General features: G+C 42.8%; 1 protein-coding gene across 3 annotated transcripts in view; it reads left to right on the top strand.

Moving 5' to 3' along the window:
* Positions 1-26147, top strand: part of LOC118106624 (SPHK1 interactor, AKAP domain containing) — a 105709-nt gene that overhangs the window by 78332 nt on the left and 1230 nt on the right. For 2 of the 3 annotated variants that reach the window (XM_035155321.2, XM_035155323.2), the window contains 9 exons: positions 680-790; positions 15210-15269; positions 15630-15770; positions 16403-16667; positions 18080-21437; positions 22571-22732; positions 24150-24233; positions 24888-24937; positions 25361-25545. In XM_035155321.2, coding sequence (XP_035011212.1) covers positions 680-790; positions 15210-15269; positions 15630-15770; positions 16403-16667; positions 18080-21437; positions 22571-22732; positions 24150-24233; positions 24888-24937; positions 25361-25545 — 4416 coding nt within the window. The remainder of the gene's footprint in view (positions 1-679; positions 791-15209; positions 15270-15629; positions 15771-16402; positions 16668-18079; positions 21438-22570; positions 22733-24149; positions 24234-24887; positions 24938-25360; positions 25546-26147) is intronic. The other variant, XM_047339693.1, reaches the window with a different exon arrangement.

Here is a 26147-nt window from a genome sequence, read left to right as displayed (position 1 = left end):
TCCTGTAATTGAGATAAGCATCAAAGGGAATGTTGGGATCCATCCTGGTAAATACTCTGGCTTTGTAGCTGTGGGATTATTAAAGTCGAAGAGTCAATAGTGACAAATTAATTAAGCCAAAAAAACACACTTGCTTGTCATTGACAGCAGCATCTCTGTAGCTGCAGCTTTCCTACAAAAGGCTCCATTACAGCATCTCTCCAGGGAGGAGATGTCAACTGTGTGTGTGTGTGTGTGTGTGTGTGTGTGTGTGTGTGTGTGTGTGTGTGTGTGTGTGTGTGTGTGTGTGTGTGTGTGTGTGTGTGTGTGTGTGTGTGTGTGTGTATGTATGTGCCGTGTCTGGTTAGCTGACACATTATTGATCTTGTGTCTTGGACACTTATCCTGAAGTAAAGGTTCTGGAGAAAGGTCAATTGATCCCATCAACCAAAGGGGGAGGCACAGAGGCTGCAGGCAGATGAAAGTGAATAGGTGACTCAGATAACGTGTGTGTGTGTGTGTGTGTGTGTGTGTGTGTGTGTGTGTGTGTGTGTGTGTGTGTGTGTGTGTGTGTGTGTGTGTGTGTGTGTGTGTGTGTGTGGTCAGTGTGTGCTCCATGTGTGTCCCTGTGTGGTGTGACTTCAGCACTACTCCACCTGATCTGTGTTTATATATCTGTGTGTGTGTGTTTGTGCTGCAGGTGTTGTGCAGTAACAGCGTGCTGGACTCGTCCGACTACTGGCTGAGGAACGAGAAGACTCTGTGTCGACTGGGCCTGCTGGACGATGACGCCGAGGGAAGCTGCACCATGGTGAGTATAGCCGCGCCGCGGGTGATGAAACATGCACAAACTTCCAGCAACAAAGACACAGAGATGGTCGTCTCCAGTGTCGGGTCTTGAAGGTGCAGGAGGTGTGTTGGTGGCACCAGACGACAGTCAGGTATCGGAAATGATGTGAGATAACTTCTGAAAACCACACACTCTTCACTCTGTGCCCTTCAGTTGCTTCACCTGAGTGGTTTGTTGACAGGAAGTAAATAATGTTTTGTGTTGCAGCAGGTTGTTGGCGCCTCTTCCTATTGAGCTGCCATGTTTTGCTCATAAGGTTTAATGTGTCTTTTATTGTGTTGAGAGAATGTGTTGGTAAAATAGACTGGATTAAGTTCAATGTTAAGTCTGCGGTCACATTACTATGATATTACTTTCTTCTACCACTTCTCTAAAAATGGAGAAATACTTATTCTACTTCTTCTGTAGTTTTTCTATACTAATATTTTTTATAGTATATTGAATAATATATCAATTTCACTTCATAAACAGTAACAGCTTGTGCGAGCAGAGTTGTTGTTACACATAAATTCACCTGAACATCCCAGATGGCCAAATCACAGCTCGATCGGGGCTGTTTGTGTTTAAAGAGCGACATAACAGCAGATCACAATCCTGCTAGTTTAACTTCCTGTTCTGCTGCAGTGATGTAGAGTGTGTGTGCCTTGCTCATGGGCTTTGTGTGCCTGTTGGAAGGGGGAAATTATGACTATTCACAAATGACAAATGTATAACCAAAGATATTTCTCCTGTTGTAAGTCAATGCTTTTGCACTTGCATTCATCTGCATCGTAGCCATTTCTGTGAAGGAACACTGGATTAGGCTGGTGTTTTCCATTCTTGAATAAAGGTTGGAAAAGAACATTCATTTTTCCATCTGCTAATGACAACCAAGGTCTCATAACAGTGTTGCTGCTCAAAATACACCCAAAGATTTTCTTTGCGCGGATGTTGTAAACTACACAATTACATTCTGCAGAAAAGAAGCTCATTGAAATCTCAGCAGCACCTTGGTAAATAGACTATTATTAGGAAGATGGTGCTATATATAGGGTGGCACGGCGGTCCAGTGGTTAGCATTAGCGCTTCACAGCGAGAAGGTTCTGGGCTTGAACTCAGGTTGGGCATTTCTGTGTGGAATTTGCATGTTCTTCCCGTGTTTGTGTGGGTTCCACAGTCCAAAGACATGCAGTTTAGGAAACTCTCAAATTGCCCGTTGGTGTGAACGAGAGAGCGAAAGGTTGTTTGTCTCCATATGTGAGTCCTGCAATACTGGTGATCTGTCCAGAGTGTACCTCTCGCCCTATATCACCTGGATTGGCTCCAAAAGCACAAGTGGTTTAGAAAATGTATGGATGGGTTTATAGATGCATCTCTGTTGCGTTCATTTCATCACACCTGACATGCGACTGAAAACAGAAGGATTTTCATTGTTCGTCTCTGTTGTAACACACAAACTCTGGGATTTCAGTAGTTTGGCTCTCTCCTTGGATCAGCAGAACCACACCTGGGGGGGGTTGCGGTGCGGGTGTAATAACTGTTGCCTCACAACAAAAAGGTTCCCGGTTTGGCTGGGGTCTTTCTGTGTGGAGTTTGCATGTTCTCCCTGTATCTGCGTGGGATTTCACTGGGTATTCCTGCTTCCTCCCATAGTCCCAAGACAGATTGAGCTTAGGTTTGTTTGTTGGTGAGAATGAGAGAGTGAATGGTTGGGCTCGAACCCCCCCCACCCCTTCGACCCTCGAAAGTATAAGCAGTTTGGATAATATATGGACAGATAGATGGATTGCTTTATAGATGCATCTGTTGTGTTCATTTTATGACAAAATGAAAAGATTGTAACAGGGTTCTTTATATTTCATCTCTACTATACCACAGCATATCAAGGATTTCCGTATAGTTTGACTTTCTCCTTAGATTAGGAGAACCTCACTCTTGCTAGACAAACATCTTCTACCTGCCTCTGGACTCTCAGAATGACAACATCAGTCCTGACATGCCAACTCAACTCAGGTGACCTTAAGTTAATGCCATTAGGTTTGCCTGACGACGGGAATACTACAAAACTGTACATATTTGTTTAGTAGACATATTTTAATCACATTTATCAGTATACAGTTATGTACTGTACCTAGAGCTAGTGTGTCTCGCTGTGCTTCCTCTCAACATTCACTTATTTAAAGCTCTTCAATCCTTGATCAAATTACTTAATGTAAAAGTGTTTGTTGTAATCTGACTCTTAAACTGTATCTACAGTGTTTTAATCACTGTAATCACCATCCTCTGCTTCATTATCACAGTGACTAACACTGAGCGAATTAATCACAATCAGCAGCACACATTTGAAAATACATCAACCATTATACAGCAGCCTATGCACATTAGTCAGTGTACTATAGTTTGGCCTATTTATTAGCTAAGTCTGGATGTTCGGAATGAGAACTCTGTGCATATAAAGTTTAAAACAGCTGCTGATAAAACATAAACACTAAGTTTAACCCGGTACATAATGGTATTAATGAGCAGTTCTCAGACTCTCCACACCTTATGTTCAGTGCATGCTGGGTTAGATCATGATGACATTTATAATGGTTATTTGAGCTGACATAGAGAGGCAGACTCATTCGATTTTATGATTTAAGTACTGAGCTTTCGGCAATAAACTCATTTCTTTAACTATTAAGTCACTATATGATATATAGTTTTTAACTGTGGCACATTTACACCATTACACCAAAACTCCATCCAGGCCTGCAGCATCAATTTAACATGCTGTCATGTTTGGCATCAGGGGCCACTGGTTGGTGATTTTGAGGCAATATGTGTCAAATGACACCGCAATAAAACAGACAAACATGAAAAGTGACATTGGAGTTTAGAATAAAGGTGATTATTGTCAACACAAATTACTCCGTCGTAGTTCTCTAAAACATTTTTTATAGACTTTGACATTTAGAGGGTACTCTGGTCACTGTGGATGTGGGGATTTATAAAATATGTCAACAGAGAGAAAGAGAGATGAAGAGAGAAAGAGGCTTTTAGCTGCAGAGGACAAACATGCTTTATCCTCTCTGTCAACCAATTCTGATGTGTCACCTTCGGTCACTCGTTCATCCTAAAAAGCAAGTTAAGCATGAATTGCTTTCGGGGCTTTACTTGTATTCGTTGTTTGTGAAGAGGAGTAACAGGCGAATGTATGAGGACAGATTTACAAAAGGAGTGGTTCATGTGGTGTGTTTATTTTTTTTTTATCGAAGATGACATTTTGGCTCAGAGTCCCTGTTGTTGTTTGACCTCATTAAAGAACCAGTCTGAAATGCATAATCGCTTCTCTGTAATAGCATCATCTGAAATGTCATCTCTCAATAAGAATGACTTTCTCACCCACACCTCAGCGATGGCCTGATAATAAGTCTGAATATCATTTCCTCAGGGGGTGAAGTCAGTTTTCTCACCTTTCACTGTAAAAAATCTCTGTTCCTTCCTCTTTGCCATTTCTTTGGTTTGTCCGTCTGTCTCTGAGCCCCGACCTACACTTCGCTGATCAGATCCTTGACTCTGTGTTTGATTACCAATCTCACATTTCTAGCCTATGTGTCGTCCTTAAGAAAATCTTTCCAACACAGAGAAACTGAAGTGCAGAACAAATATGTCAGGGTGAAAAAAGTGTCACACATGTAGAAGACACTGACGGAAGATGTCGAGAGAGTTTGTTGGGATAAGGGCAGATGCCGGTGTCTCTTACTCAAACTTATTCAATCCAAACTTGGACAGAAGCGACAAAAACCAGAAGACAAGAAATGTCAACAAACCAATTGAGCATCACCACATGTCTTCATACTCAAACCTAGCCTACTAATAAATTAATTTCTTTATTGCATCGCATAAAAGCAATATGCATAAATCTGGGTGCAAACTCTCAAATCATGTATATGAGGAGTTCACACAATGCGATTGGCTGTTTGCAACTTCCAAAAATTGTTAATCACTTGAATAAGGATAAAAATTGTTTAGTGTGAAATAGGCTTTAGACTTCAGAGTCTTGTTTTAGTGCTACTTATAGTTCCTCCAAGCCATAGCACAGATTTAATAGCAGGACAACCTTAATAGAGCAAAACAAATTTTATTTGTATATTCTGTGCTCACAAATTACATTTGACCTAATAGGGCTTAACAAGGTACGTCATCGTCTGCACTTAACTCGCTACAAGAGTGAGGAAAAACTCAGAGGGAGCCGCATGTCAGGGATCCCTCTTTCAGGACGCACAGAAGTGCAATATGTGTTGTGTGTAGCAGAGCACCAGATAACATTTACAACATTCATGAGAAAAGACAGCGTCTGACATAAATGGCGAGGTACGTCAATGTTTAAAGGATTTGTCCAAACTAAAAAGTCTGAGAGAGATGAAGGGAGCAGTAATGACACTTAGTAATTTATTAATAGAGGTATTGCCAATAATAGTAGTATGTGTGTAAGTAGACATATTGTATATCCAAGCAATCTAGTTGTAATCATTATCCACAATCAGCCGCCACCATCAAGAATTACAAATAACAAAACACGAAACAGGGTTTTCAAGCCTTTTGAAGTTCCTGCAGTTTGTCCTCACCACAAAATCATTATTACAGAGTTACTTTTTAAAAATGTGATTCCTAGTGAAGCTGCTTTGTCCTTTACAAAATAACACAAATAGGTTTTTTTCCTCCTTCCTTGTCCCTAAAACATGCCTCAAATATTTGATTATCATTACCAAGGTAACAACATTGATGTTTTAGCAAAGAGCATCAAATCTCACACGCTCACCTCGCACCTCACCTCAAGTGTGAGCAGCCACATGCTGAATTAAATGTTCCCGAAACCCCCAGACACCAGCTGTATTATCTTGGACATGAAGAACAACTGTGTGTGACTTCTCTGCAGGAGATTTTCAGAGATTTCCTTTTTGGATACAGCTCCTCATGGTTTTGTTCAAGTACAGTTCTCGGTCATTAAAGTTTAGTGGGATTCTGGAGGGCAAACTGTCTGTACATCAGCCCAGCTGCCTACTGACCAAACACAGACTCCCATACACTAGATTTATGCATTATACCTTCAAAGATTTTACATTTCATCCTTCTTCACTGGAAATTCTGTTTCTGACAAGTACTTACTTGAAAACAAAGACATCCCCTGTGCCGTTCATGTCCCAAGCTCCTGTCAGATTTTTGGATTAGGCATGTAAAATAAAAAACTTTTTCATAATTTTTGTTTAAACAAGACAATTTTGGCCTGTTCTCTATGAATCAGGGGGGAAATTTAATGTGAGTGCCTGCAGACGCAGCCCGTCCTCCCGCAGCATCGCTCTTGGACTTGGACGTGACAAATTGCTCTTCTCCGCTCGGCTTTTCCGTGGTTTACACAGCCAATCAATCTTCGATTACGACTGATGACGCTGGGCGAAAGAATTATTTCTTCTGTCCTGGTCTGAACTGTACGGGCAGTCGAAAAGACGAGTAGAGAGAGGAAAACAAGAGAAGGCAAAAAGAGCATGTGAAAATGACGATCACAAAATCACACAGGAAACAGTGGTTACTCGCTCATGAAGAGAGCAATATGAAATTTTCAATCTGTTGACTTTTGATGAACCAATCAAAGCAGTTGTAGAACTTAATCAAATTATTAGGGTTTGGCAAAAAGTTAAAAACCGCTGATTTCATAAGAAACTGACTATTTATAGATTGTCTTTCATCCAAATGAACCGAAATTAGCACATTGGATTGAGTTCTCTTAGAACTGAGTTAAAACATCCTTGTATTCAGGAACAATAATAGTCCCGAATACTCACTGCATGAAGGCCAAAAAACTAAAAAGTTATAAAAAGTGGTTGGTTTTTTCTGAATTTCGCTCCATCATCCACCTCTGGCTGCATCGTGTTGTCCCCTTTGATCACTCACTCATGTTTTAATGCATGAGGTCACAGAAGTGTCATGTCGCGGTGACAGTCAGACTGAATTTCCTCACACCCTTGAGAGATTTCACAGGGTGAGTGTTTTTCCGCAGCAGGATGGCACCTTGTATTTTTTTCAAGGTAAATAAATAGTTACCTAATCTCTGCATCTGATTACCATTTAGTTTTTTCCCTTTATTCATGTATTCATTTATCTTTTGTGCATTGAAAATGAAGAATAAAGAACAAAAAAGAGGGGAAACTAATACATGCATGTGAAGGATGACAGCTCCCCAAAAGTGAAGCCAAAGTGTCTCGAGTATGAGTCACAAGTCCCGCCTCCTCCATGTTCGTGGATGGGACATGGACTAAAACCCTCAAATATGGTCTCCGTTATTTTAAATAGTTCTTATCAGTATTATTATTACCTGTAAGTTGGTTTTAATTAGTTATTTGATGCTATAAAAACAGGGTGAAACATCAGGATTGACAGCTGAGACTTTTTATTTTTGCTGTATCAAAAAAGACTAGTGACGGGACAGGGGCACTTCAGGGGCCAATCAGATTTCAGCTGGGGCCAGTGCCCCCCTGGCACCGCCCCTGGTTGTTCATCTTCATATACAGTCTATGGGTCAGAATAAAAAAATTATCTAAGTTATTTCTGCAAGAAAATAAACCCATATATTTCAACTGCGGGAAATGTTTTTAGTTTTTTTTCACCAGACCTTTCCAGTGAAGTATAAGTCAGCCTCCAGTGTCCCTTCCATTCCTCTCTGCTTTCTGCCACCCTGCATTGAACCTGCAGTCCCTGGAGGACAGCGATCCATTCATCACCGGATTCAAACACTTCCCAGAAAGAGGGGAAACAGAATAAATATGCCATCAGCCGTGACAGGAGCGCTGACTTACAGCAGGAAGACAAATCCTCTCCTCTCTCCAAAAAGTAAACCTCTCCTTTACCCCTTTTACTTCTCCACCTGACATAATGACAATGAGCAGTCTTTGCTGCAGCGTTTTCTTTTCTTAAAAGTTGAGGCCGATTATCTATCATCAAAAGCCTCTGGACAAAATTTGTAATCCCAGTTTTGAGTTTGCATTTCCACCTCCTGTTTGCGTGGGTTTTCTTTCCAACTTTCTACCACAGCCCAAAGAAATGCAGATTGGGGTTAAGTTAATTAAAGACTCTAAATTGAACGTAGTTGTGAGTGTGGGTGTTTTGTTTCAGACATGCCCTGAACTCGGAACATTCTCTGGAGTTTCTCCTGCCAGCCCCCTCTCTGGATAATGTCTTAGGGAGCTCAAGTGAGAAAACAGCAGATTGTCTGTAGGATTCACCGCGAGCGAATGGATGTATTGATGACTTTTCTAACAAGTGATGGATACAAAGATGAAAAACAAAACAAAAACAAAAAGAATACAATTACTTCAGGATGCAAAAGCGGAGCCACTCACATAGAAGACACCAACAAAGGCGTCAAGAGAGCTTTTGGTGATAAGGGCCAATGCCAATGTTGATGTGCTGTAAACAAAACATGTGACCTAACCTGAACGATGTCTGTGTTGTTTTGAACGCGCCCAGAATTCATGCCTGAAAATGCCTTGTGTTGCTCCTGCAATACACTGGTGACCTATTTGACGTGTACTCCGCCTCTCGCTCTATAGTCAGTATAGGTTTGGCTCTAGCCCCCCGTCATGACCCTCAAAAGGAGAAGTGGTATAGATAATGGAAGGTTTTACTGAACACTATAGCATGGTACCTGCATCAGTAGATTTCTGAATAGAGTGACGGTACTCATCATTTACTTACTCAAAGTCGAATTAGAGTTTAGTTCATTTCCAAACAAAAACATCTTATCTCATTTGCTCTCTTTTTCTGGAAAAACCTTAAGATTATTCCTACTGTGAAACTTATAAAACCCTGTGAAATGTTTTTTTGATGAAAACACAACTTAGCCCCTCACCAAATGTGACAACATCGCATTCAAATGTATGCATTTCACAGACGACAGAAGCATCTCAGCATCCACTGAGCCTCCACACGCAACCTGCCATTAGCGGTTTCATCACAGCCCTTTAGAGTGTTTCTGTTCTCTTGTATGAGCATTTTAACATGTTTCTGTCCATATTTACTGATACATGTATGATTCTCTGGTGAATGTGACACTCCCCAGAGACATTACACATCCGCTGTTTTCAAGAGTTCCCATTACATATCCATATTTTTCATGTCTTGAGAAGAACCAGGACAGCATCAAGCTTATTGATGTACGTCTTAGCCCAAGGCTGCAAGCTGAGCAACTCGCAGCCAAAACGCAAAATGTGAGTAAAAGTGTGTGTGCGTTTGATATTCTGCACTCACAATACTGCATATTTCTTTAAGCTGTAGAAAGGCACAGTTGATTAAGTGCACAGCGTTTTCACATCTGTATTCAGGGATGGTACGTTCAACCATATTTTTTCTTTTACTACTAAAATACTTGAAGCAAAATGGCCGATAAAAAAAGCAGCTCTGTCAGCCTGAATGTGCAGCATGTGGGGTTTCATCGTGTTACGCATTTTATCAGCACGCACTTAAATTAATGACCACGTAATAAGGCCGTTTATAGCCACCAGTGTGTGAGCTCAGCGGGCCTGTCTGGTCCCTGCACCAGAACTGTGGATCTTGTGGGTTGAACATGGCAGAGTCACTGAGCCCGACTCTTGTTTCCCTCCTAAACTTCATGTGAATCAGATTCAACTTAAAACGGGGTGTAATTAAAGTTGTCAGCTGCTGAGATGAGTCAAAACTCAGAGAGCTATGTCGAGTTCAGGGATTGTGGCAGAGACATTTTTCATGCAGCAGCGGCTTCACAGGGGTGTGGGAAACGGCAACTTATCGGATTTGTTAATTTAGGACACTCACAGACAATGACGGTGCTAATGCGGGGGCAAAGGAATTAACTATGATTGTATGATCGGTAGAAGCCTGTACACTGTCTCTGTCCTCCTCCGATTTCTTTCATCTTGCAGCAAAAACCAAAGCGATCCACATTTTATTGTTGCTTATGCAAAGAAACACAAACTGAGTGAACAATAAACCGAGGGAGTAAATTTTAAAGAGTTCTGTCCTTCGAATCATGAAAAAGAGCTACCACAAAAAAAGCCAGTGTTAAGGAAAAAAGGGAGACTGAAGGAGTGAGAGCAGCAGCTGTGTGTGGGAGGATCATAGTGAGGGAGAGGGACGACATTCTGAGGAGGAGTGAAGCTTTGATGGACAAAGACACTGAATGTTTGTAATGCTTTCTTATGCTGACCACGTCTCTGCACATAGTATTGTATTGAAATTGTGGATAAGTATCTGTTTAAGCTGTGTTTTAAAGGTTGTGTGAGTGTGTGTGTGTGTGTGTGTGTGGAGGAACGAAAGAAAAATGCCTGGCTGACAGTTTTTTTATGTCCACCGCCAAATACGATTTAATGCATAAATAAATCGGGACAATTGAACCCTGTGTGTGTGTGTGTGAGTGTGTGTTAGCACGAGTCTCCATTGTTATTGCCTCAGACACACACACACGCACACTGTACCTCAAGTAATAACACACTGTAGCTGAATCTGTCCGTTTCAGAAAGAAACCACTACTGAGCTCGTATGTGGCAGCAGAACCACTGTATTTTTATGGCCACAGGGCAAACCTCGTACGCTGGTTAAAGTAGATGGCTGAAGTTAGTAAATAGATCTTGAATTGAGATTAAGTTGTTTTCAAGGTCAAGGATTGATAGCGTTAGTTCAGACAGGCCACCAAGTCCAGCTCAGCTCAGCTACAGCAGCTGATCTCAAAGCCAGCCCACATCAGCTGATGGCTCAACTGACTCCCTTCCATGCATTCATTGGCAGAGCTCAAACATGGCACCTTATTCAAGCTGCTTCAGCCGGCTGACCCCTGCTGCGTCCTCTTCTAGCCTTTGCAACCCACCTCCACCCCGGCTCCACCCTTTTTTCATACTGTGTTTGATTTATTCAGTGTCATTTCTGTTGTCATTGATGCCCACTCTGTTCTGTTCCCTTTGGCGGTCTTGCATATTTTCAAATATATTCAATGTTTGGCTTTTTAAACAATGAATGACTTAAATGTGCACCTTACTGAATCAGGAATGGATGTAGGACATATAGTTAGTCCCTCTGTGTAGATCATGGCCCCTGATTTAGAAAGCCACTGGTCCAAATCCACTTTTGCTAATTTAACTGTGGGGGAAAAAAGGTTTCTTGCTGAGGTGCATGATTCAAAAGCATTGGACTTAATAAATAAACTAATGAGAGTGTCATCTCCCATTCCCTTACAAAGACAGGTGTGATTGCATCTTGGTGAGTTGCTGTTGTAGTGAGAGATTTACCAGGGAGGAGAGAACATTTCTCTGCAGAGGAAACTGCAGAGGAGTTCTATGTAGGTGCATATTACTACTACTTAAAATAACAATTGTAATACTGACTGGAATGAAATACTGACACTTACTTAAGACCATATATTTGTGGGTTAATCGTACATTTGCTTTTCACTGTCTTAAGATAGCAAAGATTCAACAATGCCCCTAACCACACTTCATTTTAAGACCAACACATCCACGGGGGGGCTCGGTGCACTTGCTGTTTAAAAAGTGTGTGCACTGGACGGGAAAATGACAAAATTGAATTGTGTCTTCGCTGCTGGTATTTTTCTCTGTATCACAAACTGTAAACTCACTCAACGCCTTCTCTCCGCGGTTGACTTTCCCTCTCTGTGTTGTCTTTTACGTCGTGTTGTCATCCGTGGAGGTTGAAACAAGTAACGAGCCAGTTTTGAGAATGCAAGGAGAAGAAAGTACAGATATTTGTGTTCAAATGTAGGGAGTAAAAGTAAAAAGTCTTCAGGAAAATAAATACTCAAGTAAAGTATGGATACCTGAAAAATAGTATTTGTACTTCATTACTTCCCACCTCTGGCCTGGTGCCGCATTGCTTTGGGTGTAAGATAGAGCCCTAAGAGTGACATACATGGTTTTCCCTTTGAAAAAGAAACACTAAGATGACCATTATGTTACAAGCGTTCCCATTTGTCTGAAGGTGAAACTAAAACGTGCCTCTGTTGCCGTCAGCCGCCTCTGAGGCTGTTTTCTGATCACCATCTCTGCTGTCCAGTTTGGTCGTAGCGCTCCATCAGCGCAGGTGGTCACCCTGAGCTTCTGGCTGGGCCAACACTGAGCGCAGCCGTGGATTTACATGAGGTGAGCACCTAGTGATGCGAGGACGCTCGGAGAGACACCAAAACATCTGCCACAGCTGTGGTTTGGACACAATATAATATAATGGCAAATAGAGATTTGAGATTTGATTATTAAAATGGTCAGATACACAACTTCAAGTGAATGCTCTTATGCTGTGTATCTTCTGAATATGTAAAAATAATGGTTGCTAGATCAAATTAAACCATTATAATATGTAAGTTGGTCAGTATTGTGTTTACGTATTGTTTTTAGTGGCCAAAAATCTCAGTTAGGGGAGATTTAACCATCAAGTTTTTGTTGCCCTTAAACTTACAGTCATCACTTGTTCTCCTAACAGTGTTATGACTGCCCGTCTCTCTCATCTGGAGCACTTCCCAAGCCCTTGAGTGTATCACTTTGTTTTAACGATATCAATTTAGCCCCGTATCAAGCTATTACTTTCACCCTTTCTGTCTTTTTCCTCCCGCTGTCTTTTTATGCCTCCACCGATGTTTACGCGGTCAGTCCTTCAGAGACAGGCCGACGCATTCTTTTGTCTTTTGTCTTGTGTGTCTGTGAAAAAGTGATAGACTCAGAGTGTTACCTCGGGCTAATCTGACACATGGACACAGAGATGACTAAATGATTGTCTGTGTCCCAAAGTTAGAACCACTGCCTCTCGGCTCTCGCCGTCTGATGGGGTTAAATTGCTTCAACCCCTCTCAAGGTCAAAATCATGAATCACTCACCTCGCTTTTTTCTCAAACTATGTGTTATCTGAAAGCGAGGAGTTGGCAGGAGGAAGATAATCTGGCCACTTTGTTGGAATGATTTAGAGTTTGGTGGATACTGCTGAGGTTCTCTTAAGCAAAGGTTTCATATCTCCTATTCTCATGTTGTGGTATAGACAGAAATTAAGTGCCCTGTAGCCACTGTACATCCCAGACTGTATATAAAGATGTACAGCATGACTGATCCCCAAAAGTGAAGCCATATTGTCTCAATTGCCCCCTCGTGGCTGGCTACAGTATACGTTATAAACCCTGCCTCCTCCATATTAGTGCATGGGACATGGACCAAACTAAAAAGTCAAAGTACATGTTAAATAAAATCATTCTTTCATTTTGTGTAGTTCATATCATGTAATGGAAGGACCATGATCCTTCGGTCAGTCCCAGATCTCTACTGCACAGACTCTGGAAGTGAAGATGTGTCATCCATCTTTATATACAGTCTACATTCATAGAACAAAAAAAAAGACTTGCATGTACGTTCACCGTAGAATAAATAGCAGTAGAATTTAAAAGCCTTCAAAAAAATGGCCAGGCCATTGTCTTTGTTTTCAGTAAATGGTCCCACGTGTGTGTCATTGACATTTAACAGCTTTTCTGACAAAAAGGCCCTCGTGACACATTCACTAAACCGATCTGAACAACAGACAAGCAAATGAGCAAAGTGTTTGTGTCGCCCTCGGGCTGTTATTTTGAGGGAGAGGCAACAAAGGAGGAAGCCTCTTGGTATTCAGATGTTACAGGTGACATATGCAGTCAATGAAGGGCAGGGGAGGAAAAACACACACGCACGAATACATGCTCACTCACACTCATGCACACAAAGGCACCCACGCACGCACAGGCACACGCTTGGTTTGATCCGGGTGACACAGGAAAACCTTTTCAAATATTCTGTCATTGTCAGCTGACATTGACTTCACATTTTGTTACTTGTATGGCTCCATTTTCAAGCAGCAATTTTCATCGCATTAAATGTGATAGTTTGGAAAATATTGTGTTTGACTGGAGGATACCAGATTGGAGGTGGGGGGCAAATTGGTTTGTTCTGACAGTGCCGCATTACTGCCTCAAATGAAGGACATTTCGGGCTCATCAAGCTTTGCAGGCGTTTTTTGTTTTTCCCCGCTATTGTTCTTTTTTAATCTTAGCTTTTATTCTGATGAAGAAAACCCCAGACTGTATTTTGAAGGAAGGGTATTGGTGTATGCCAAGTACTGCAGAATTACAGAAACTCATGAGCGTATCGACCTATATATTGCAGCAGCAGTTTGCTTCACTTTCCAATCTGCAGCTGCTGCTGAAAACAGACATGACGTGGTTTTAAAAGGGGGAATATGTATAGTAAAGAATATGCATAGACCTTGACGCTGGATCTATTGCGGCGTGCATACCTCGACATGAATTTCTGGGAATAGACCTCGTTGAATACAACAAAGACAGGGGGGGAAAAAGAGATAGATGAAAAACATGCTATCTCACATAACCTCTGAGGCTGTGTAGTAATAAGCCTGGCAGGATGAACCGAGTGCAGCTCAGGTGGTTTGAGGGAAATTGTCTCTAATGGTGATACGTGTCATGATGTGATTATTTGAAACTATATATATATTTTTGCAGAGGAGAGGAAGGGGGATGATAGCACCAGGTAGAGCGAATATGGAGATGTCAAGAGGTAAAAGAGACAGAGAGACAGCAGGATACTTGTGCATGTTTTGCATTGAAGAGACTCGTCTGCCTCGGTGACTCACATTACAATGAGGTTTGATTAGCGATGACAAGCATGGAAGCATTTAGATGTTAGACCTATATAGATTTAAATATAGAAAAGTGTATCTTCGTGACTGAGACACAAAACTGTCACGTCACACCAAAGCACATCAGAGAACATCTGCACGCAAGGCACATGGTGATTATGGCCGCTCGGGCTGGAACTAAGCCCCTCCCCCTCAATCGCTGTCGGTGCCGCGCTTTATCCTTTTAGCCGTGCAGGCCTCTCTCTGGCAACGCCAACTCAGATCAGAGGATGTGTGCTGCGGAATCAAACTGCAGCCGTTGGATAGTCCCAGACTCCCAGCACTGACACAAAGGCTCCATCACAGACCATTACACCTGCAGGCAGGAGCGAGGGCGCGCAGAGTGTGACAGGGGCAGAGAGAGAAAGGGAAAGGAAAGGTGGAAAAAGAGAAGTAGACGGAAAGAAAACTCATTGCTGGTTTACACCTGCTGTTGGCAGCCGCTGACAAACAGGAAATTGTTCTGAGAAATGAGAGACATTGACTTACAGTGGTTATTGAGAAGCGACAGACAGCTGCTGGCTTTTAAACAGTGAGTCATGTGGAGGAGAGCTACCACTCGGTCTCGTTTGTAGGATTTGTGACAAAGAAGTGGCACTTTTTATTCTACTCTCCCTCAGCTTTTGTGGTGTGATCTGCCCATCACTATAATGCAGTCTTTCTCTTTCTCTCTCAGATCTGTTTTGTAAATCTCGACCCTCAGAAAACGGACTGTCGTGATGACAAAAACATGAAGGTGAGCTAATTCCTCATCCATTTATTTTTTCCCCCTCCTGCTTTTCCGCCCTCTTTTCATCTCGTAGGAGTTGATCGTATTTCACATATAAACATTGGCTCAGTTGCCATGGATTCGGGATCATTACCCAGAATTAGAGGGTTGATTAGTTTTAGATAATATGCAGATTTCGCAGCCCAGTTTATGCAGCTGCTGGTGGCAGCAGTGTGCGATCAATTATCATTCCACATAGTTCAAGAGTTCTCGCAGGAAGGCGTCTGTCTTTGAGTTGGAAGCACAGAGAACATTATGTTCAATTTTGAAGATTTTCTTTGCTGTTTCATTCTTGCATTGTCTCTGTGCTCGTCATGTCTCCTACAGAAACTGGCATCCGTGTCCCCAGATCTGCCAAAGCTCATTGAATTACTTACTGTCCACCAGCCGAAGGAAAATGAGATTCTACTGTTTGGCGGCCTAGAAGCTTCAGACGCCTGCCAAACACACCCACACCCCCCCTCTCAGGTGAGTCTGCAGTGACGTCTTTGGATCCTTGCAACCAGTTTTCAGCCTTTTGAATTAACTGTCCCGCAGTGCAGGGCAGAGTGTGCAAGCTGTTCCTTACTCTTGCGCAGAAATCTAGTGTGATTAGATCTGACTCTTTTGTGCTTGGCACAGACGAATGTGCATTAATTTTATCTATACTCATTCTCTCCATTTTCACTCCAATAAAAACATCTCTGATTCTGTAGCATAGAACCTCATGTTACACAGAAAACCAACATTTGCATGAACAAGAACTATCACTTATAATTATTACAGCTAACAAATCTCTTTATAATTTTATTGGAATTTATCTTTACATTCCAGCCACTTACCCTCTCACTTGAAGGTCAGTAAAAACATCTCTGTGTAAAACAACTTTTTAAATCAATACACAGCCTGAGGAGCCTGCACAGACAATTAAACTTGCATGAGCAAGTCCAGTGAGTCAATCATATATTAATATATATATAGAGAATCTCAGCTGCATAAACTAACTAAAGGTGTTCATGTGTGAAGGAAGAACATTATAGAAATATGATGTGTGTTTGTATTTATGTCTCTTGGTGTTTGCATGCAAGAAATATAAGTCTCTGTATACATGTTTCATTCAGGGCCGGCAGCAGAGAAGCACGGGCGTGTGCCTGGTTCAGTGTTCGGGGCAGAGACGATGCACCAAACCCGGAGGCATCATCTTCGAGATCAACAAGTTCCTGATCGGTTTGCAGTGGGGAAAAGAGCGGCAGCACCAGCACGGCCGAGCGGCAGGGCAGCGGGTTGACGACGACACCAATCGCTCCATCTCGTCCATAGAGGAAGACTTCACGACCGCTTCAGAACACCTGGGAGATGACAGCGAGGATGATGGCTTCAGAAATGGTGAGCCTCATTACCTCCACTGTAGAGATCTTGTTGGCAGGAAATCTCAAATGGGTTTCTGCATTTTAACGTACTTTGACTATTTTCTCTTGAACTACTGAGCTTAAATGAAAAGAAAATTACAGATGTGACACATGATTCTTACTGTTTTGTTGGATACATTTTAAGATCCAGCCATGTATTCGTATTAACAACAAGTAATGTAAATTAATCTGTATGAATATTGTGAAGTGTGATTATTCCAAAGAAAAATGCTGAGATTTATGCACGTAGTTTTGCATTGCTTTAAACTGTCATATAGCTGAATTAATTATGTTTACTTTTAGATTTTTTTCTACAGTTTGTGTAACCCAGTGTGAAACAACACAGGGGTTGAATATTTAATACCAAAGATTGAATCCTACATCTGCACATCACGTATACATCATCCTGAAAAGCCTCACAGGGTTCCTGTGATACTTTTGCATAACTGACAGCTTGAGTCAGCATCCTGTCCATTCAAAATCTCTGATTCAATTTTGAACACATACTGTGCAGCGTGAAGCGACTGCACCATCATTTATTTTGATGTGATGGCATCTTTCTACAGCAACTAAAAGACAAGGGAAACCATTAAATTAGAAGTTTAATCAGGCTTTTTAAGTCAATGTTAAAAGCTTGTCCAAGTCCATCGAGTGCCTCCACCTATGTGGATAGAATTATTTTCAGTCCCTATAGCTGTAATGTTAACATGTGAAGGCCAGAGTCAAACATAAAATGCAACACAGTCAACACTGCTCAGAGTCAATGTAATGCTCATATTTAGACAATTACACTACTGTGTATGGAGGGTGTAGTGACACATATTTACTGTTTCGTCTTAGTCTTTCAAATGGTAATAACAGTGGTAGTGATTTTGTCTTTCCCTGATACTTAAAATTCTCAGGATGGCAAAGTACTTCAATTGCATCGTAAAAAAATACAGTAAAAAATCCACCTTGACACTATTCACGAATATGTCAGCTATTCTGACACTGTTCAAACATCAAACTAGATCTCACTATTCAATTTGTGAACACTTTTATTGTTATGTTTTGTTTTATGGAGGAAACATCAAGTTTAATAAACGAATAATCCTGTATTGTCATCCTGTGGTTTATTTCTCAGCTGTTTAACATGAGAAAAGTGCAGCATATACTGTATCTATTGCCATGGTTTTACCCCAGTGATGAAATGCCAAATAATAATCTGAAATTTTGTCCAAGTGGAAATTGAATCCGACAAAAGAGACATAACCCAGCTCAGTGAAGGGTAAAACAGGTTATTATCCTGCTCCTGCTGTGACACACTGGGAACTAATGGAGCTACTTTTTAATCAGAGCAGACATTTTTCACTCCCTGTCTCTTTCTGTTTCCCGCTTTACTTTTCACAGAGCCCGAGAGTGGTGATCTGGCAGAGAGCTTGGTGGAGGTTGCACAGAAACACTGTGTCAGACTTGCATGTCAGAGGGGACAGCTGGCCCGTCACCAGGGCAAGGAGGATACTGAGGGGAAAAGGGAAGGGCATCAACTTGCAACTTGTCTCCATGCCAAGGAATCAGCTGGTCATTACGCCACCAATCTGGCCGAGTCAGTATTGCAAGATGCCTTCATACGCCTCTCTCAAGATGAAACCTCCTTTGTCTCTGAGGCGGCTGTCAGCGTGTCTCTTGCAAGTCAGCTGTCCAACTTCACTGGTCCTTCAAAGGCGAAAGAGCCTTCCCAACAACGCACCTGCTCTTTTGAACTCCCCAAGATTGTTATAGTTCAAAGCCCAGACAATTCTGATGGGTCTGCAGAATGGCCAGAGACACAGGTGTCCCATGCGCCCAACCAGGATATCACAGCTAAAGCCAGAGAGACGACAGAAAATGGGACACAGGTTCATATTCCACACCACAATGGAGGACACGCCTCAAAACATGTCGAGCTGGCTTTGGCCTGTGCTGCCAGTGTCATTGGCACCATTACTACCCCACAGTTGACAGAACAGCTCGCCATGCACTCTGCTTCGGAAGAAAACACAGAGGAGGCGCTGCAGGACCCAGAGAAGAAAGGTGACTACTCTGTCTCCTCAGCCATGTGTGGCATGGCTCAGGTAGCTGGCGCTGTAGCAGCTGTGGAGATAGCAGAGGAGTCAGGGGAGGGCTGCGATTCTGATGCAGATTCCACTGAAATCTTCACAGCATCCCGGGGTCTGATGTCTGTCGCCGAGGCCACTGCAGCCTTCACATTGCACTGCAGTGTGGCAGGGGGTACCAGTGTTGAAGCGTTTCGCGCTAACATTGCTGAGGTCCTGCACAGGGAAGCTGCGGAGGTGCTGACTCAGCCACAAGGATACAAAAGTGTAGCTCACTTGCTGGAAGCTACACATAACAAGATAGTAGACGGCATTACTTGTCCACAAAAATCCTGCATGGATGAAAGGGAGGTGGATGACTTAATAAATGAAGTTGCAGACAGCCTATTTAAGCATGCAATAGAGAAAGCAAAGAAAAAGAAAGAGCTGGAGGGGACTGGAAAAGATGCACCAAGCCTCCAGGTTTGTCTGCAGGACAGTGTCAACAACTTGCTGTTTGATATCCTTTGCCTGACGCAGAAGAAAATCAGTCACATCTCTCAAAGCAACCAAGGATCATTTGAGACACAAGAGTGTGATACATGTGTTAGGGAGCCTGCAACTACGAAGGAGAACAAGGATGTGTTAAGTCAATTACAGTGCTTAGCTCACCATAACCAATCCACTAATAGCGACAACCACAGTGGCACACTGCACTGCACAGACAAGCTTACCATGGTTTCTGGGCTAAAGGAAAAATATTTGTCTGAGGAATCGGATGCATTGTCCTCCACAACAAACAACAAAGAGCAACAGTCATTGTGCAGACAAAGTCTGTTTAAATCCGCCTCCTTGCCTGCCCATGACTACCAGCCGGGCAGCGGTGCCATAAGAGAACCTTTGAGTGAAATCCCAGTTTACAACACAGAGAGGAGGGGACGACTGGTCACAGGAAGGGATAGCAGACAGGCCTCCCTCACCCCACAGTCCTCCCTCAACTCTTGCAGTTCTCTACTGTCCTTCAGAATGGACTCAGAATCCAGGACACCTATTACCTGCTATGCTGATGATTTGGCTGCTACAGTGGTGTCTATGGCCACAGAACTAGCGGCTATCTGCCTGGAGAACTCCAATGGCAAACAACCCTGGTTCTGTGCGTTAAAAGGGTCGTCTCCTGAAGGGCCAGAAGCCTACTTGATTCCTGCTTGTCGCACAGTGCTCAGGAGGAAAGAGGGTCAGAGCAGCAATGCCGCTTCCAAGAAACACCGGGCACCACGCCTCAGTGAGATCAAAAGAAAAACAGAGGAGCAGCCAGAACTAATGGAGCGGCTTGTGAACCGAGTGGTGGACGAGTCAGTCAACCTCGATGAACCACAGGACCCATTTGCCCTCTTTGCCTCAGAAGTCACAGCTAGGATCATGAACTGCCCTGAGCTTAATGTGGTAGATACTTCCAAAACAGGCCAGCCACGCAGCAGGCTGCAGTGTGAAAGGTGGAGCCGTGGGAAGGCATCTAGTTATGAGAGTATACCAGAAGAAGACGCAGATCCCTCAGGCACACCCAACACACTGGGGCCTGGCAGTCGTTTAGGTCAGAACTTGAGTCGTGGTAGCTCAATCTCTAAGCAGTCCAGCTGTGAGAGTATCACAGATGAGTTCTCACGGTTCATGGTAAACCAGATGGAGACTGAGGGCAGGGGCTTTGACCTTCTGTTGGACTACTACGCAGGGAAAAATGCCAGCAGCATTCTGTCTGCAGCTGTGCAACAGGCTGCATCAAAGAAAAATGGTCACCTTAATATCAGGGCCTCATCCTGTCTGTCCAAACAGTCGAGCACAGAGAGCATCACAGAGGAGTTCTACAGGTTTATGCTTCGGGACATGGATAAGGAGAACAGAGAGTATGGCATTGCCAAGACTAAAGAATGGAGCAACAGCCTGTTTCCCCCTTCTGTTAGGACACCGTTCTGCATACGACAATCATCTGTCCCAGACCGGCGCTCCTCAGACTCACGGCTGACTGTCAACTCACCCATTAAAGCAAACTCTTTTGATGGATTTGCCCGCAACATGCATGGAGACACGCTGAATACCTACCCCGCCAACTCTGTGTCAGCCATGGGACTGTGTAAGTCAGACTCTTGCCTCTATCAAAGGGGTAAGACTGACCAGGTTACTGATATGCTGATTCATGAGACCTGGTCGAGCTCGATTGAGTCCTTGATGAGAAAGAACAAGATCATTGCTGATCCAGAAGACAGTATTGAGCTGGAGGCTTCAGTTGACTCCCAGCCCCACGTGCAGGAGTTTGCCAATCGCCTGGCAGCTGACATAGTGGATATTGGCAAGTCTGCACTCGTAGGCCAGCAAGATGCAGCTGGGAGCACGTCTGGGTCACACCAACAGCCATATATGCCTGTTGGTGAAAGAAGAAGGGGGTTCAAACAATCTCATCTCAGTTGTAGTCGGAGTAGGTCCAGCCAGGACCAAGCTGGTACTGGAGTAGGATCCGGGGCTAGTGACATCAGCGCAACCCGCATGAGGGGCCCCAGAGATGTGCCACTGATCCACATTGAGGGAGATCATAGGGAAGAGGAGGCTCTTTCAAACCCTGAAAGGCTTCGACGTCAGGAAACCCCACCAGACCAGTCTACTGCCAAGCATACGGAGAGAGCTGCAGCCATCAGTGGCAGGTATTACACTGCTCACAGTCCTGTGTCAGAGTCAGACCAAAATCAAAGAATTTGTATTGGCCAGCATCCTGTAGATCATCCTGATTGATCAGAGCAAGTATAGATGATTATGACAATAAATTAAGAATCACACGGTTATTTTAGGATAAATCATTAAACTTAAAAGAAAATCACCACTAAACAAATAAATTCCTGGCCCCACAACTGTCCGAGCTATTTTAAGGGTAGATCAGAGAGTGGCAGGCACACAGATCTATTTTTGGAGAAACCTAATCTATTTTAGCAGTGTGTGAGGCTTGAGAAACTTGGCTAGGCTGTGACTCACACTGTCTGTCTGGGTGATGTACTGTGTGTAGAAAGCTTTTAGTGGCTCGATGTTTTATCCACTGTGGGGCTGTTGAGCTCTCCTTGATCAGTACAAGATGCAATCACCCTTGGCTAACACACTAACACCAGCAGACACTTATTTCTTTCTAGATTGTGCTGACACTACTAAGACACGGACTATGGGTGTTGTATTAGTGTTTGCTTGAGCTGTTTAACAGTTTATATAAAGTCGATTAACTTGTTATTTGTGTTTTATCCTTCTGGTATTGCATTATTAGACAAAGTCAGTTTACATGTGATATTCAAACCAAACTTACGTTTGAGCTAGACAGGGACATTTAATCCTGAAACAAGTGGCGTGCATCTGTTTGTCCCTTGTGTAAGAGTGGAACTCAATCACTCAACGAGTCAATAAAACCTGATTTCCCTCTGGAATTGTCGAGGATGGCAGCCTTCAATCATCTGATTGTGAATTAAATTAATCAGTTTCCTGAAGAAAAAGAAAAAGAAAATCCAGCAGTGCCTCTGGGGAATGGAGTTTTACTGATGCATAACAAATATTGAAATGAAAATTGCTTTCTTTTTATGTAGTGCAGTTATTTGAAATTTCAAATGCTTTTCATTTGTGTCATTGTTAGATCACTGACTGTCACAATACTTTAAAACTTTTATACTGTATTTTAGTTTGAACTCAAATTGAAAACAAGGAGAAAAAACACATCCAATGTGAACCACACATATCAGCAGATGTTGTGCACATCTCGTCGATGGGTCACTCCCACCATCTTGCGGTTTGCTCTCCCCAGCAGTGAGAGGGACAGGCCAGCTGCGGCGGTGTCTGCAGTAGTGAAGAGGGACAAGCGTTCAATGAGTGCTAGCAGTGAAGAGAGCATGGGGAGCTGGTCCCATATAACCCCAGAGGATGACCCCCACGAGGAGACGAGTAGTTTTATCCAGCTGAGCGAGGGGTCAGTAACCGTTGCTCCTTGATACTGCTCCAAACGCTGCCACCCCCCACCCTCACCCCGCTCTCATTGCTGAGACTTGTGCTCTTTTGTGCCAATTTACTCCCAGCTGCTGCAAATATCCACGCCTGCTCAGGCAGAGATGTCACTCCGTAGGTCCCTCTCTCCATAGCTCACATACAGGGCCACACTCTGCCCGTACTCCATGCACCACTACCTGCAGTAGTGGGCTGCAGTGGAAAGGGGCCATGATCGCTCACATCAAATACCCTCTAGTTTGCTGCCACCATTTTCTGCTTCATCTAGTTCTCATTGTTTCAAGCAACCTTTCCCAAATAGTGTGGAGTCACTGCTTTGTGTTCACTATTTGAAATAATCGTAGAGGACGCCCTGCTTTCTCTTTGCCTTAAAAAACAGGTACCATGATAACGGACCCATTGAGTGTGTGCAAAGAAAGACGACATGACAGCTCGTTAATAGTGATGGTCGCCCCCTGGTGTCTGGCTGCAGTATAGGTCATAAAACCTATCTTCTTCATGTTGGTGGATTGGACATGGACCAAACAAAAAAAATCTAAAAACAAGTTAAAAAATGAAATCTTTCTAAAACATGTTTTCTGTTATTTTAGGTAGTTCTTATCAAGCTGATGTTTGTTCAAATGCTATTTTTTTTCTCCAGTAAAATTGGTTTTAATTAGTTATTTGATGCTATAAAAATGAGACAGCTGAGACAGACTCACGATTGGTCACGTGGGACCTCAATACTTCATACCTCAATCACTACTGCAAAGACTTCAAATTACTTCACATTTTGGCTTCATTTCTGGATAGTGGAAGGAAGTGGAGACCGCTTCATATAAAGTCTGAATGGACAAAATATTATTACTAATACTAAATAAAGTTAAATGTTTAAATTAATTAATTTGGAAAGGTGTAGATTTAAGAGGAACGCGGAGGCTGGAGGGCTCCATGTGTTCAGTGTTGCAATGATATAAAATACTTGTTGCTTAATCAGCTGTGAAGTTATTCGTCTGCACCACCATTATAACACTTGCTGCTCCTCGCAAACTCTCCATCTACCTGCTTACTGAAACTCCACCTCATCCCTGATCCATGTTGTGACACAAACGAGGGTCTGGCTGCTCGCCCTGCCTGCCCACCCTCCCCCACACACAAACTGCCTCCAGCTCTGCTCATCGCCATATTCAGACAAAAGAAAATCATCAGCTCTCCTTCCTCGAGCGTCCGATTCTGCTGCAGCTGCTATTTAAATGTAAATCGCCAGCTAACGAACAACATGACCTGCATCGCTGCGCCTGGTTATTGTTCTCTTCACAACTCAGCGATTGTGTCGGGTGTCATGAGAGAACATGACGACGCCATCCCTTGTTTTTTTTTAATTTATTTTTATTGGTTTACAGGACCGGGACCAGCAGCGCGTCCAGCCTAGGCCTGGCAGACCTGGATACTTTTTCTGATGTGCCCTCTCAGAGCACAGTGATCAGGTAACTGTCACAGTCATGTGCTGGAACAGCTTCACTAATGTGTCACCCCACCCAATAAACTATATATTATTTAATACAACAAAGTATATTGCTTGTTCTCACGTAATCTCCCAGAGCAGAGCAATCAGGTGACGTGACTATGAGAGGCTGCTGGAATAACACATGCACATGACATTAGTTTATGGATAATAACCTCCGCCAAGGCGTAGTCTGTTTGTTAGCAGGAATACGCAAAAACTACTGAACTGATTTTGGAACATAGGCCAAGGAAGAACTTGTTAAAGTTTATGATGGATAAAGACAAAGGGGCAGATCCAGGATACATTTTTTGGGGATCTCTTTAACGTTGAGAGAGCGTTTTTTGATATTTTGTTTCTTTAACATCCCTCCTTAAAACCAGTAGTATAAGTCATAAACCCTATTTCCTCCATGTTAGTGGATGGGACAGGCCCCAAAATAAAAAATGAAAAACCTGATTAAAAAAGAAACCTACATTTGAGTTTTTTAAGACCCTGTGGAAAGCCTGTATCAAATTCCTTGTCCGCAGTAACTCTCGACCAAACAGGGAATTAGTGTATGTCTCAAAATGTTGAAATAAAAAAGTGGGATTTTGTTGTATTATAACTTTCAGTTGGATTTGTTTTTCCTCCACAGCGAGGAGACGGAGAAAGGCCGTGTGGCAGGAACCAGGGAGAATGTATTTGGTGAGTGATGTCATGTCATCTCAATGTTTTCAGCTGGTTATTTATTTATCATCTCAGCTGTAACGTCTCTACAAATCAAAAACTCTTGAGGGACTGGAGGTACGAGCTTGTGTTGAGCCCGTGCGATTATCCATCAAACGTACAGTATACGCTCGAAAACAGTCGATTCTTCTCTCCGAGTTGAGGATGTTCGTCAATAATTGAAAAGGGCCCAAAGTTCCAAAAGTGTCTCAGCACACACTTCATCTTTGTTTCATGACTTACACGCCGACGATGATCTCAAAGCAGCACCGAGCTCAGGATATTTATGAAGCTGTAGATTCGGCAGGTGGACTTGTGATGGGGAGAACGACGTGGTTAAAGTTCAAGGTGTGTTGTGCAGGGTTACCCTCCTACTACAGCATGTCACCTGTGATCTTACAGAGGGCGGATCAGCGAGGGGGGCCGGCGGCGGTGGAAACCTCAGGGAGATGTTGGTGGTAAACTGTGACCTCGAGCTGGAGGGCCTGGACTCTGAGCTGAGGGTGGCCCTGCAGTGGATCGCTGCCTCTGAGCTCGGCCTTCCTGCGCTCTACTTCATCAAGTCCAAAGAGAAGAGAGTTGCAAAGGTAAACAGAGCAAGTCAAATTAAAAATACACTTGGACTGGTAGTTATTCACATTACTTGGTTATTACAGCCTGACAGATTGAGCGGTCGGCTAATAAAAATCAGGCCCATATGACCATTCACAAATATATCTGTATCATTGGTATATTCATGTCTGCCGATATGAAGACTTTCATTTTACAGGTTTAACAGATGTTAATTTATGTTTTAGGAAAAAAAGTTATATAAATTAGGTTGTGTTTGTGTTTCCTTTTTATTTATATTTATTCATAATAAAGTTTATGTTTAAACTGTAAACATTAAACTTCATTTACATTTTGAGTTTGATAACGGCCGACTGAATCACTGACAATTCTATTTACACACACACACACACACAGATGGATACTGATCAATTGAACTGAAACTGATTCCTGATACTGATCGATTTACATTTTTTACTACATGATATTAGTATCTGGACGAACCCCCAGAAATCCCCAGAAATCCGGATCAGTTGGGCTCTAATTATGATCCTCTGTTGCTGGCCATTTCCTTAACCTCCCATTTTGTTGATATTCTTTGATACAGTATTGCTCCAGATGAATTGTTACACTATATAAC

Source organism: Hippoglossus stenolepis, chromosome 4, assembly GCF_022539355.2.
Source record: "Hippoglossus stenolepis isolate QCI-W04-F060 chromosome 4, HSTE1.2, whole genome shotgun sequence".
Taxonomy (NCBI): Eukaryota; Metazoa; Chordata; class Actinopteri; order Pleuronectiformes; family Pleuronectidae; genus Hippoglossus; species Hippoglossus stenolepis.
This window is presented reverse-complemented; position numbering and strand designations above follow the sequence as displayed.